The 14,062-nt window shown below is 37.6% G+C and overlaps 1 protein-coding gene across 2 annotated transcripts in view; it reads right to left on the bottom strand.

The window, feature by feature from the left end:
- Positions 1-14,062, bottom strand: part of XPO4 (exportin 4) — a 169,844-nt gene that overhangs the window by 64,872 nt on the left and 90,910 nt on the right. For both annotated transcript variants that reach the window (XM_054015468.1, XM_054015469.1), the window contains 2 exons: positions 13,190-13,343; positions 660-772 (listed from right to left, as the gene is read on the bottom strand). In XM_054015468.1, the coding sequence (XP_053871443.1) occupies positions 660-772; positions 13,190-13,343 (267 nt within the window). The remainder of the gene's footprint in view (positions 1-659; positions 773-13,189; positions 13,344-14,062) is intronic.

The following is a 14,062-nucleotide window of genomic DNA, read 5'->3' as shown; positions in this document are numbered from 1 at the left end:
TAATCTGAATACTGTGGCTGGGCTGACTGCAAATTAAGCAAATATTAACAAAAATTAGTGGTAGGAAATTATTTTTACCCAGCTTTAATAGCAGTTTAAAAAAAAATACAAAATAACCATGTGTTACTCAGCTATTTTCCAATCAGCAGATCTATCATTGACCTTTTTGGTTTATATCCAGTTTATAACGAATGGAGTTTTATGCTAAACTTGGATGGAGAAATGCAAAGATATTGCTAGTTTTCAACTGTTCTGTTGAGCAGTGTTCCAGCAGCAGTGAAAACCTATTGTTCAGCTGATATTTGTAGAGAGGCAATACCTTAGCTAAAAAGGTATCTGATAACACGGCTAACGCATTATGCTCAGAATTTCATCTGGCGAATAGATATGTCCAACATATTAAATGAATACATGAATAATTTTTAAAATAAAAATAATTTAAGACACTTTATATGCAAAGTACGTCTTGATCACTTGATAGGGAAAAAAAAAATCAATAGTCCACCACCACCTTAGAAACTTGCTAGGGTAAAAATTGATGTTAACAGAATTAGTCTTACCTGGTACAACAGGAAGAATCCAACAATAATGTTTTAAAAGAGGAAGGAGTTGCTTCTCTGTGACCTGTATTATGAAAGTTGAAGAAGAATGAGACTTACTGTAAAGAAAAGCTCCATAACTCTGATGTCCAGGAGGGTTTCACGCCACAACTCTGTTGGCTTTAGCATCACATTTTGTGAGGATTCAAACATAGCTATATAATGTCTGCCCAGTTATCTGGTGTCAAGGTCAACAATAACATTCCTACTTGCCTTTAAAAAAAATCCTAGATACAACAGGATCCATTCAGAAAGAATGTAATGGAAACAATCTTTAAGCCTCTCCACATACACAGCATAATTCATGCATGAGGCCAAGGAATAAAAGGTATTAAGTATTGAAAAAAAGAATGCTCCAGGAATGTTAGATAACAGTTTGATCATAATTATGAGACATACCATAGTGATATGATCACTTTGATAACCAGGATATCTAATGTGACAGGGGGAGAGGGAAAAAAAGCAACCGCAATTAACAGGTGTTAAAATTTATGCAAAATAGGAAGTCATTTTCTAAAAAATTTTCCTGGCAGCTTTTATAAAGGCCTTATGATTGCTAAAGATAGCTCTTTGAAACATATATCCTATTTTTCTAAATAGCCAAATATGCTTCACAGAATGAAAATATGTTCCCCCTGTATTACTCTAATTTTTTTATCATGCTAGGAAGAATAAAAGCATAAGGCACCACAAGTCATTGTTCTATTAAGCATATGTTCTTAAAAGAGAAACCAAGGAACATACACACATTGCATCTATGAATTCATTGCAGAGAACCATCTAATTACTCAACATTAAATTACAAGCATGGAACTCTGCAAATGGTCTAGTGTTGGATGACCAAAGATGCGAGAAACCACTTAAGCATGTAAATCCACTGCACTCTGTGAGTCTATGACTATACTAAAGTATATAAATATTTAGAGAGCCATTGAGAATACACTACATGTAATACTATATGCGGTTAAAGGCATCATATATACTCCAGATTTCTCAAAATATGTAAAGTTCTAGACATCAGAGTTTATACTACACTAATAGATGTCAATAAGCTCTACCCATACTGATCACATTATTTAAAAGAGTAAGCAAGTGGGGATTTAAAAAAGACAAAAACCCCAAATATAAGTGGCATAAACAAAAGTGTGAGCATAAAGCAGGGTGCAACATTTTTACTGCCACTTGTTTGGGGAGACATCATAGTACCACAGTGACTCCAACCATATGGCAGCAACCAAAATAGAACCCCACCACCATCATACACAGTTGAACCCTCCTATAGTGAAGTAATTTTTTCCATAGAGCAATTTCATTGTAAGTGGGAGAACTGCAATCGACACATAATGAACTGAAACAATTCAGGACTTTTATATTACTTCAATATAAAATGAATTTCATTACATACAAATTTACAAATGTATATGTGAACAATATGGACTCCGAGATACACAATAGATTATTTCATACAGAAATACAAGATAATGGAGTTAAGTCTCATTTATATTTGAGAATATAAATAAAAGTTTAAGATATCTATAAAGTGACTTGATGAAAGTATTTCAGTTTTTTGGATGAAAATAATATATTAGTGTAAGTTATAATAGGAAGTAACCATCCTTCACCAAAACTTTACAGTTACTCTCAAGTGCATTTCAAAGGACTTAGTAGTAGTCGAAATTGTACAGTAAGTTATAAATGATTTTCTCCACCCATGGTAATCTGATGAAGAAAATACAGCAGGATAAATTATTCTTTACTAGTGAAAGTGCTCTTCTCCTTAATTCTGTACCAAATGAATATGAAAGATAGAAGTACCAGAAGAGGATTAGAGATTCAATTTATTCATTAGTAGGTTTAATTTACAAATGGGACCAGTTACATATGCACACCTAATTTGGAATGAAAGAAGGGCTGGTTTACTGTCACTATTTTAACAAGCCTCAGTATTTAGTAGTCATATCCTGTTATTTTTAGAACTGAATCTCATACTAATGGCCTGATGACATCTGACAATAGAAGATTTGTAGGTGAAATAATGTATATGTTCACTAAACAATCCAAAATGAGACTGCAGCTACATCAGAGAACCTAGAGCCCATTTTCCAGAACATGTCATTGCACTGGTGCTAGTAAATGTATATAACTGCTAGTGTAGATAGGGATCAGGCATGCTTATCACACTGGCATAAAAACTTGCTTCAGGGACACTACAGTGAAATTCCTGGTCTATGCTATGGTTTACACTGTTATTAGCATTGGTCCAGAATGGCTGAAAAATGGATACTAAATTTGATAGTGCACATTCAGCTTCTGATGCTACCCATGATAAATGCTGGTTTTGTAACATATTGTTATCAAAAATGAATTTGAAGACTGTCAATACTTTTAAAGCAATAGAAATATGACTAATTTGTGCAATACTATTTCCAGGAGTTCAGACAGCAATATAGTTTAACAATAAAAATGCCACTGCACCACTCTGTAATGTCACAGGAAAACTAAATTAATTTTTTAAAATTAATCTTTTTTTCCCCCAGAGCAAATCGTTAAAACAGCTCACTGGTGATCCCACACAAATGCACATTAAAAACAACCAATAGGAAATTCAACTTTGTACTGAGATGATAAAATGTAAAATACAGAGATTCTTACAGAAGCTGAAAGTCTTTTAAAATAAAAAAAAAAGGTTACACTGGTCTACGATTTTTGAGAAGTCGTCTGCTTCAGAGATAAAATGTGCTATTTATTATGTATTTTGATGTGCTGAATTCAAATATGACAATTAAAACAACTGATTGGCTACTGTTTCTAAGATATTTAAGTTTTTACATTTTATGGCTATGTATATTGTGTAGATAGTAGAGTTTGAATCATAAATTGTAAACCTAGGTCTTTTCATGTGTTTATGGTTGCTTTACATGATAATATTTCACCTGTCCTGTTTATGTAACGCTTTAAAAATCAGCAAAAGGGTTATACAAATAAAATTTATTGTGAAACAAAAAGGCAAAAAACTATTATGTACATAGTTTCGTCCTATTCAGTGTCTATTCGGCGCTTCTTGGCTTGACTCTTGTATTCATTAAATGGAGCATCTCTTGTCACTGTCCAGCAATAGTCTGCAAGCATTGATGGGCTCCATTTGCCCTGATAGCGTTTCTCCATTGTTGCAATGTCCTAGTGAAATCGCTCGCTGTGCTCGTCGCTCACTGCTCCGCAGTTCGGTGGAAAAAAATCTAGATGAGAGTGCAAAAAATGTATCTTTAGTGACATGTTGCAACCAAGGCTTTTGTATGCCTTGAGGAGGTTTTCCACCAACAACCTGTAGTTGTCTGCCTTGTTGTTTCCGAGAAAATTTATTGCCACTAACTGGAAGGCTTTTCATGCCGTCTTTTCCTTGCCACGCAGTGCATGGTCAAATGCATCATCTCAAAGAAGTTCACGAATCTGAGGACCAACAAAGACACCTTCCTTTATCTTCGCTTCACTTAACCTTGGAAATTTTCCACGGAGGTACTTGAAAACTGCTTGTGTTTTGTCAATGGCCTTGACAAAGTTCTTCATCAGACCCAGCTTGATGTGTAAGGGTGGTAACAAAATCTTCCTTGATTCAACAAGTGGTGGATGCCGAACACTTTTCCTCCCAGGCTCCAATGACTGTCGGAGTGGCCAATCTTTCTTGATATAGTGGGAATCTCTTGCACAACTATCCCATTCGCAGAGAAAACAGCAGTACTTTGTGTATCCAGTCTGCAGACCAAGCAAGAGAGCAACAACCTTCAAATCGCCACAAAGCTGCCACTGATGTTGTTTATGCACCTCAAAAGTTGTTTCATGTTGTCATAGGTTTCCTTCATATGGACTGCATGACCAACTGGAATTGATGGCAGTAAAACAGCTTTAAGACTCGTCTTCGATGAATCAATGAACAGTCTCCACTCATCTAGATCGTGAACGATGTTGAGGGCTGCCATCACACCATCGAGGTTGTTGCAGGCTACAAGATCACCTTCCATGAAGAAGAATGGGACAAGATCCTTTTGACCGTCACGGAACATGGAAACCCTAACATCACCTGCCAGGAGATTCCCCTGCTGTAGTCTGGAGCCCAACAGCTCTGCCTTACTCTTGGGTAGTTCCAAATCCCTGACAAGGTCATTCAGTTCACCTTGTGTTATGAGGTGTGGTTCAGAGGAGGAGGATGGGAGAAAAATGTGGGTCCTGTGACATTGATGGTTCAGGACCAGAAGTTTCATCCTCTTCCTCTTCCTTGTCTGACTCAAGTGAGAATGATTCTGGTGCATCAGGAACTGGCAGTCCTTTTCCGTGGGGTACGGGGCATATAGCTGATGGAATGTTTGGATAATGCACAGTCCACTTTTTCTTCTTTGACACACCTTTCCCAACTGGAGGCACCATGCAGAAGTAACAATTGCTGGTATGACCTGTTGGCTCTCTCCAAATCATTGGCACTACAAAAGGCATAGATTTCCTTTTCCTGTTCAACCACTGGCGAAGATTTGTTGCACAAGTTTTGCAGCATATGTGTGGGACCCACGTCTTGTCCTGATCTCCAATTTTGCAGCCAAAATAAAGGTGATAGGCTTTCTTAACCATAGTGGTTATACTGTGCTTTTGTGATGCAAAAGTCACTTCACCACAAACATAGCAGAAGTTATCTGCACTGTTCACACAAGTACGAGGCATCTTTGCTCACTTTGGCTAAACAGAAATGTGTCCCTTTGCAAAATCAAACACTGACAAATAAGAGAGCATGACACTGTAGGATTTCTAGAGCTGATATAGGGCAATTTGTTCAGCAGAGTGATGTAAGCTTCGTTATGATTGCATCATCCGTGATTTCTAGGAATAACATGATGCAATTCATATCATGTATGACGCAATACCAGCTTCAGATTGCATCATTCATTGTTTTGCCTAAAAAGCAAGTACTGTCCAAACCCAGTCATAGATTTATTCATAGATCCAGTCAAAGATGTATTTTAGTCATTTCTGGTTTAAATTGAGATCCCTTCCCTTTATAACTCACTTATCCTCTGCCATTCCCAAGTCAAGGGTCGTATATACTGACCCAATAGCATATCTTGAAAACTAGAGCCAATCAACAATTTTAAGCATCATTTTCGTTCTCAGTGACCCAGAATTAGTAAAGTTTGACTACATTTATTTCAGAAGCATTTTGGCTGTAGAGCAGTGTTATTCAATGAACAGTCTCAAATTGTGCTGAGAAGTATAATAATGTAGAAATGTCATTCATGCCATGACATACAGTAAGGCAAATGTATTCACTGGTGCTTTTGCTGGAAGAGAACAATTGCAGATCATACTGAAGTATTGTTTTGGAAGGGTTCATTTAGCTTACATTGGTTCCCCTCATCCCAATTTATGTATGCACCCACCAACTTCACGATGGGCTTAGTTTTACAGATTATAGAAATAAAACCATGTTTTCAAACATGGGCAATCACTGGGAAATTAAAATGATTTTCAAATTATATATGCTCTAAGTATTACTTACAATTACGCACATTTTTATTGACATACTAATTCATATTAATGAATATCTGCACAACAAACAATAGGTGGCGTTAACCTCCAGATCTACACATAGGTCAGCCTTCTCTGCAGCATAGCCAACTTCCATGACTCCCCTGTGAAAGACACTCTGTGGGTCCAGAGCCCATGAGTAGTGAATGGACAGGATATGCACTGCTGCCCCTCTGACCCTCAAGAGGTGGGGCTATATTATCTTTTCCACAAAACCTCTCCATGGGTCTGAGGGCAGCCATTGGGTATTAGAGCAAGTGTTGTAGCTCAGGGCCTTCTGCAGATCCACCAGGTTTGGTGGTTGGCCCCCACAGCCTGTTCCAGGTGAAAGCAAACCCTGCCTATTCCCAACAGAACAATAGGGGAGTAGTTCATAATCAATGCTTTGATTTCCTCTGACAGACTTCTCCCACTGGTGTTTCTGCTGGAGAGGATGATCTGGCGCATTATGAGATACTTGCTTCAAAGGTCATTTTAATCAAGCTTTAGGATTTGTTTGGAGAAAAAGTGTTTCAAGTACAATAGAAGTACTCCTATACATATGTTTTACAAATAATTAAAAACTTTAAATAAAATCTAACAGCTGGAAGTCTGCAGTACAACGTTGTATTGCCAGTATACTGATTATATTTAGAGTTTAAAGACTGTTGTTTCTGGTTTGCATCTATGCCAAGCACATAGTGAGTTGTTCTCAGATCCTGGCTAAAACTGATACACAGATGGACTGGAATTGGTCCCTATGGGAAAGGGACTCTCAGTCTATAAGGGATCTTACAAACCCTCATAAGTCCCTACAGGATAAGCCTTTCATGTCTGACTTTTTTTGGGAGGTGAGGTTTGGGTAATAAAATGAGGAAAGCCCATGCTTGAATGCTTAGCATCTTCTGCTTAAAAAAAAAAAAAAAAAAAAAAAAAAAAACCAGCCTACACTTCTAAATACTAAACTTTTGTCCAGGGCAGCATAATTAACAGTTAAGAGGAAGGCTAAATTACCTTGCAGTTGAGGCACTGGACTAAGACTCAAAATACCCTAGGTTCTGTTCCCAGTTTTGCCACAGACTACTTGTGTGCCAGTCACTTGCAGCCTAGTTTTCAGAGATGCCAAAACTGGAGTTGTGTGCACTCAGCACCTTGAAAAGTCAGGCCTTTAATCTCTCAGTCTCACTTCCTCTTTTTTTAAATGGGGATAAAACTACTTCCTTAGAGGCACTGCAAGATCTATTAAGGTTTGCAAGTTGCTCAGATACTACACTACAAATCAGAACTACTAACTGTGATATGTAACCTATCATTTCAAATCAGCTTCTGTACCAGATGACTAGAGGATAGCTACTGCAACGCCAATTTCTTAAAAAGGCTCCAGAGGTGATCCTGGCAAGTAAGCCTAACTTCAGTACCAGGCAAATTGGTTCAAACTGTAGTAAAGAACAGAATTATCAGACACATTGATGAACATGATTTTTGGCAAAGAGTGAACATGGTTTTTGTAAAGGGAAACCATGCCTCACAAATCTACTAGAATTCTCTGAGGGGGTCAAAAGCATGTGGACAAGAGGGATCCAGTGGATATAGTGTACTAGATTTTCAGAAAGCCTTTGACAAGGTCCCTTACCAAAGGCTCTCAAGCAAAGTAAGCTATCATGGGATAAGAGGGAAGGTCCTCATGGATCAGTAACTGGGGTAGGAATAAATGGTCAGTTTTCGGAATGGAGAGAGGTAAATAGTGGCATCCTCCAGAGGTCTGTACTGGGACTAGTACTGTTCAATATAAATGTTCTGGAAAAAGGGGTTAATAGTGACGTGGCAAAATTTGCAGATGATACAAAACTACTCAAGATAGTTAAGTCCAAAGCACACTGTGAAGAGTTACAAAGGGATCTCACTAAACTGGGTGACTGAGCAACAAAATGGCAGATGCCCATTGGAAAACAAAATCACAACTTTACATATAAAACAATCGGATCTAAATTAGCTGTTACCATTCAAGAAAGATCTTGCAGTCATTGTGGAGAGTTCTCTGAAAACATCCACTCAATCTGCAGAGGCAATCAAAAAAAGCTAACAGAATGTTGGGAATCATTAGGAAAGGGATAGGTAAGACAGGAGAAAATATCATATTGCCTCTATATAAATCCATGGTATGCCCACATCTTGAATACTGCGTGCAGATGTGGTTGCCACATTTCAAAAAAGATATATTGGAATTGGAAAAGGTTCAGAAAAGGGGAACAAAAATAATTAGGGGTATGGAACAGCTTCCATGTGACAAGCAATTAATAAGACCGGAACTTTTCATCCTGGAAAAGAGACGACTAAGGGGAGGGAAGATATGATAGAGGTTTATAGAATCATGACTGGTGTGGAGAAAGTAAATAAGGAAGTGTTACTTACTCCTTCTCATAACACAAGAACTAGGGGTCACCAAATGAAATTAATTGGCAGCAGGTTTAAAACTAACAAAAGGAAATATTTCTTCACACAATGCAGTCAACCTGTGGAACTCTTTGCCAGAGGATGTTGTGAAGGCCAAGACTATAACAAGGTTAAAAACAGAATTAGATAAATCCATGGAGGACGGTTCCATCAATGGCTATTAGTCACGATGGGCAAGGATGCAAAACCATACACTGAAGTGACCCTAGCTTCTGTTTGCAAGAAGCTGGGAATGGGTGACAGGGGATGGATCACTTGATGGTTACCTGTTCTGTTCATTCCCTCTGAAGCACCTGCCATTGGCCACAGTCAGAAGACAGGATACTAGGCTAGATGGACCATTGGTCTGACCCAGTATGGCCATTCTTATGTCCTAGGTCTTATATAGTTTGCAACAAAATGTCTAGAAAAAACCAAGTCATGAAGCACTAATTATGGTTGAGTTCAGTTTCAATATGGTGTTTAAGTTTTGTTTAGTTATCTTTAAAATTCATGAAATCCAAACCCTCTTTCTCACACTCTGCTCAGTATCTCTTAAGACATTATTAATAGGATTAACACTTAAGTTGAACACAGGACCACAGACCACATGCCTTACTCAAAAGTACTTAGCCCCTCAAAAAGCAGTTCTTGTCTTGCCCACATACAATTGCTATATTCACATATGGCCTCTTCTCTTCCTCTGGTAGTCAGGGACTCTTATGGTGGTTTCTTCTGGACAATGTTCTCTAGAGCATTCCATTTGGTTCTCTGACTGCTCCGTTAGACTTAGTGATAGATGTTTCCAACTTGGGTTAAGTTGTTTGGGTGCTAAAGCCTCCTTTAAAGGTCTTACCGTGGCTCAAGAAATAAAAACCACTGAATAGATTCGAGGAGAATTCCCCTCCCTTGTGTATTTAAGGCAATAGGCATGCTGAACCATTTAAGTCATAAGACAGATTCTCAGCTGGTGTAAACTGACATAGCTCCATTGAAGGCAACTATGACAATCTGCATCAGCTAAATAGGTGCACCATTATGCTACTAAAAAGCAGCAGATGTCTTAACCAAGATCCCACCCCAACATTCACTATGGAAGAGACCCAAGCCCTCCAGAGGTGCAGACCTTTAACTTAAAACAAAACAAAAAAACTAGCACTAAAGCAATCATTACCATAAAACTACTACCTAAACTATTGTTGAAACTTTAAACTAAACCTATTAACCAAAACTTATAAAAATCTATACCTTAATGAGTCTGAAGTTCCATGGCTGAATTTGCTAACAAAGAAATTAATACAATTTTGGGGGGAGACAGGACGACAAAAATCTTACGCTCTCTGTTCAAAAATTTTGGATCTGTGGAAAGTCACAAAGTCAGGCCCCTAATGATTTTACTGTTGTCAGTGGTTTCATAACTTGCAACTAAAAAGCATGTGACTTACTGTAGAGAAATCAGGAAGATCTGCAGAGGCAATTTCATGAGAGAGATGGGTTACGAGGGAACCATGAAGAACAGCTTAGTTGCATATGTCAAGGTACACATGGGCCAATGGTATATAGCTCTGAAATGGGATGTTTTAGATACAATATGTGGCTCCCAGAGTGGGAATCAGCAGAGGCAAATTTATGAAAAATATGGATATACAGCACAATACTAGTCCTGAGTTATCCAGTCTCCCCAAAGGTCAATTTAAAAATAAAGGAAAAAAAAAAAGTGATCAGAACTAGCTTGATCCAAGTAAACAAAACAATGCTGTATCAGTACCAAAAAAAGCAATGCTACAGAAGCCAACATACCACTGCAGACTGCCATACATTCTTAGCGCAAAATAGGAATTCTATGTTATCATAATTTACAATTAGCACTGCCAAGAAATGTCTCAAGCATTCATAAACACCAGGTGAACTACTGCGTATACAGTATTCATGGAGGTAATGGATAAAAATAACAATTGATAGATTGTCTACATGTTATAAAGTGAGATGGAAGAAGCAGCATCTCTCAAACCAGCTCTTGCCATCTCTAGTGCTACAGTTTAAATATGATGCTGTCATGTGCCATCTGTGACATACAGATGCTTAATGTGAGAAACTGCATTTAGCTAAGCAAAATAGTGCGCATCCTATTACAGTATGAACACTCTTGGCAGTGACTAAAAGTAACTTGTCTTAATACAATTCTTAAGAGATTACACTAAATTATATGACCCTTGAAGATTAAAATTCTCTTTGATTAGTACTGAGTTCATCACATTTTTGCCACTTCTTTTAAAGATACAATAATCATTTAACTAGAGAGAACAGATATCTACTGCAAATTAACTTCACTCTGTCATTGACAAACACAAGAATAACCAACCGTGTATTTTGCCGAGGGAAGTACAAAACATTATGGCAAAATCCACACACAACTGATGATTGTACAAGTCCATTTCTGAGGTCTGCTAACTGTCTGAGAACGAAGAGAACATCTGCTACAAAAATTTTGATGTATTAAAAGTGCACTCACATTCAGGTCTAACAACTGGGAACCAAATGTCCAAGACCTATGGCCAACTGTCACATTTTTTTAAATTAAAGATTAAGAAATTACACTGGTGGAATTATTTAATGTTTTCTTAATTAAATTTAATTAATTCTGATACTAAATATGCTTTTCATATAAAAATTTAATGCCCAGCAGAGGAGGGGGAAAAAAAAGACAATTCTCTCTTCCCTTTGATTATAAAAATACAGTTACTAGCTACTGTATCTTGACAGTATCCAAGTGACTGAAAATATTGCTAGTACTAATGCAGTGATAAGGCTTGATTATCTGTTTCAATTAACACCTATTTACTGGCACAGAACAAGCCATTTTCTGATTACATACAGCTAAAAATGTAAGCTAGGTCACTAATTTAATTCTCCAATTTTCTTTGCATCAGTGTAGTTGCACCAATGTAACTGCATCATTTCAAACCCACAGTGTAGATGCACAGCACTCATATAAATTATGACTTGCACTGGTACAGCATACCCCAGTTTCCAACTGTGGTATTCATCTCCACTAGGGTCTTGTACTAAGGTAACGCTACACCAGTGGGAAAACCTTCAACACAAGACAGCATAGAGGCGTACCTCTTCTGTGGACACTGTCAAATTACAACAGGTGATCCCAAAAGATATCCAATATTCTGCAAATCCCAAATTTTCCTTACACAACCTCAGCCCATTCAGCAGTTGGCCTCCAAAATCAGTCTTCAAAGCCCTTGGACCAACCTCATCTCTGGATTAACTTCGCTGACTTTAGCTGAGTTACACCAGGGCTGAATATGGCCCTTAATCCAGCCTGAATTCAGTGGTTTTCAACAGAACTGCAAATGGATGTTTTCTTTTAAATCATGGTACTTCCCCTATAACTTTAGAATTCATAATACGAACTCAGCCTTCCAGACGAGACTTTAAGAATGTCCACTTTCAAGCATGGAAATCTCACTTTTACTTTCTATTGTATGATAGGTACAAACTTCCCAGAAATCAGGGCAAAAACAACCCCGACGACATGTTTTGATCACCCACAACCAACAATATTTCTGGGAGTGAAATAAAGTCCTTACAGAGGATTCAGGTATAACATTTGAGTTTTTTTGTAGTGTGTGTCATTCGATGCAAATGGATTTGAAAGGATTTAAAACAGCTTTGTGAGTCAGGGATAAAAGTCACCCCTGGCAGTGAAGCTTTGTCATTTAACTCTTTGTTGGATAAATGCAAAATGCAGTTTACCATATCTACACTGATTTTGTGTGTGTGTGTGTGTGTGTGTGTGTGTGATATATCTCTATTCCTCTCTTCTCTCATTCCTTCCCCCTCCCTCCATGCTTCTTCCCTGCATTATAGTCCCTCTTCTTCTTTACTCTCTTCCCACTTCTTTGGGATCCCAAGATCAGCAACCTGTCACACACAGGAATGAGGGACTAAGGGACCATCTTAAGGCAACCTGTAGGTTGTCAGGAGGAAGGGGTAGTGTACCAGGTCCAGTCTGTTCTCCCTGCCTTCTGGCAAATGCTTTTCTTGGTGGGATCCTAAAACGCTTTTCTACTGCTCATGGAAAAAGTTGTACAGAACTTCTCTTCTAGCTCCCAAAGAAGCCAGAGAGGGTGTAATTCTTGGAGGGTGTTAGTTCTACATCACCCTCCCCTTTTCTTGGTGGAGAGAAGGAGGTGATAGATCCACAGTGAGAAGCTTTATAAGAAAAACAAGAGCTCTGATCTATCCCTGCTGGTCCTGCCTAGTCTCATATTAAAGCAGTAGATGAAAGTTCCCACTCTGCACCATCCCGACATCTGCTAGACAGTCAAGCAGCCCATAACTAGCTGCTGCTTCTATGAGCTAATTTTAACCTTGTGACAAACACTCACAACTTTAAAGAGAAAACAGCAGTAACAACTTGAATATATAGTAAATATAAGCAAGTATGGGAGTGACCAATAGAGTACATAGCAAGGTCTAAATTACCCCCACTTGAAAAAAAAATTCTCTAAATGTTACATTTTTCAAAAGCTCCAATTATCAAGTACAGGTGAAGTTAATTAGCTGAAGCAAAGGTTCAAACATTAAAAGGATATAATTTGGAGGAAGAAAGTTCCAGCTTAAGACCTGATTGGCTAGTGCAAGATAACGCTGAAACACTGAAGACATCTGAGCATTGAGGTTTTCACGCCTGCTGAATTCCTGTAGTACCTCTACTGTTAGCATGAAGATCTGCCGAAGGTCATCCTCCTAGTGTTAGGAAGAATACATACTATTAATGGAGTCTCCCATTCATGAAGTAAGAAGTTCTTGATCAGGCAAATAGTAAGAAATAATAAAATTAAATTTTATTTACAAAATCTGGGATTCTTGCATTAACTTGGAACATTTCTAACATTTTTACAGAAACAAGGCCTTTACCTACACAATGTAACACTTTAAAAAAAAAAAAGCTTAAATCTCAATTATAAATATTAGTCATTAAGAGAAAAAACTGGTAATACATTTTTCTAACAACTGGTAGAGGAGGAGGGATTTGGTCTTTGGCATGGAAGAAGTTGATAAGCTGTTCCACAACAGTCACAGAACTTAAAGCTATGCCTTCACAAAAACGTTTATCCATAGCCAAACAATACATCTGAGACAACCAGACCGCACCATCTGCAATAATATTTTTAAATGCATGGCTTTCCTTGGCTTTTAACCAAAGCTATATTTAAGACTATCATCATTCCAAAGAGTATTAGTTTTATTTGCTATTGGTAGACAGGGAGTTAAGATTCCTACTGTGTATAGATTCATAGATCTACATTCATAAAATGGACAAAAAATGCATTACACTTTCTGAAACAAATATTCCTAAAATTACTAAAATGTTCACTAAACAAGGAATTAATACATACTTTGTATGTATTTAGTATTAATTTATAATATATAGGAGTCTTTTGCACATACCAAAATTGTTAATG

The sequence above is a fragment of the Malaclemys terrapin genome, chromosome 1, assembly GCF_027887155.1.
Source record: "Malaclemys terrapin pileata isolate rMalTer1 chromosome 1, rMalTer1.hap1, whole genome shotgun sequence".
Classification (NCBI taxonomy): Eukaryota; Metazoa; Chordata; order Testudines; family Emydidae; genus Malaclemys; species Malaclemys terrapin.
The sequence above is the reverse complement of the archived record's forward strand: the minus strand, read 5'-3'. Positions and strand labels throughout refer to the sequence as shown.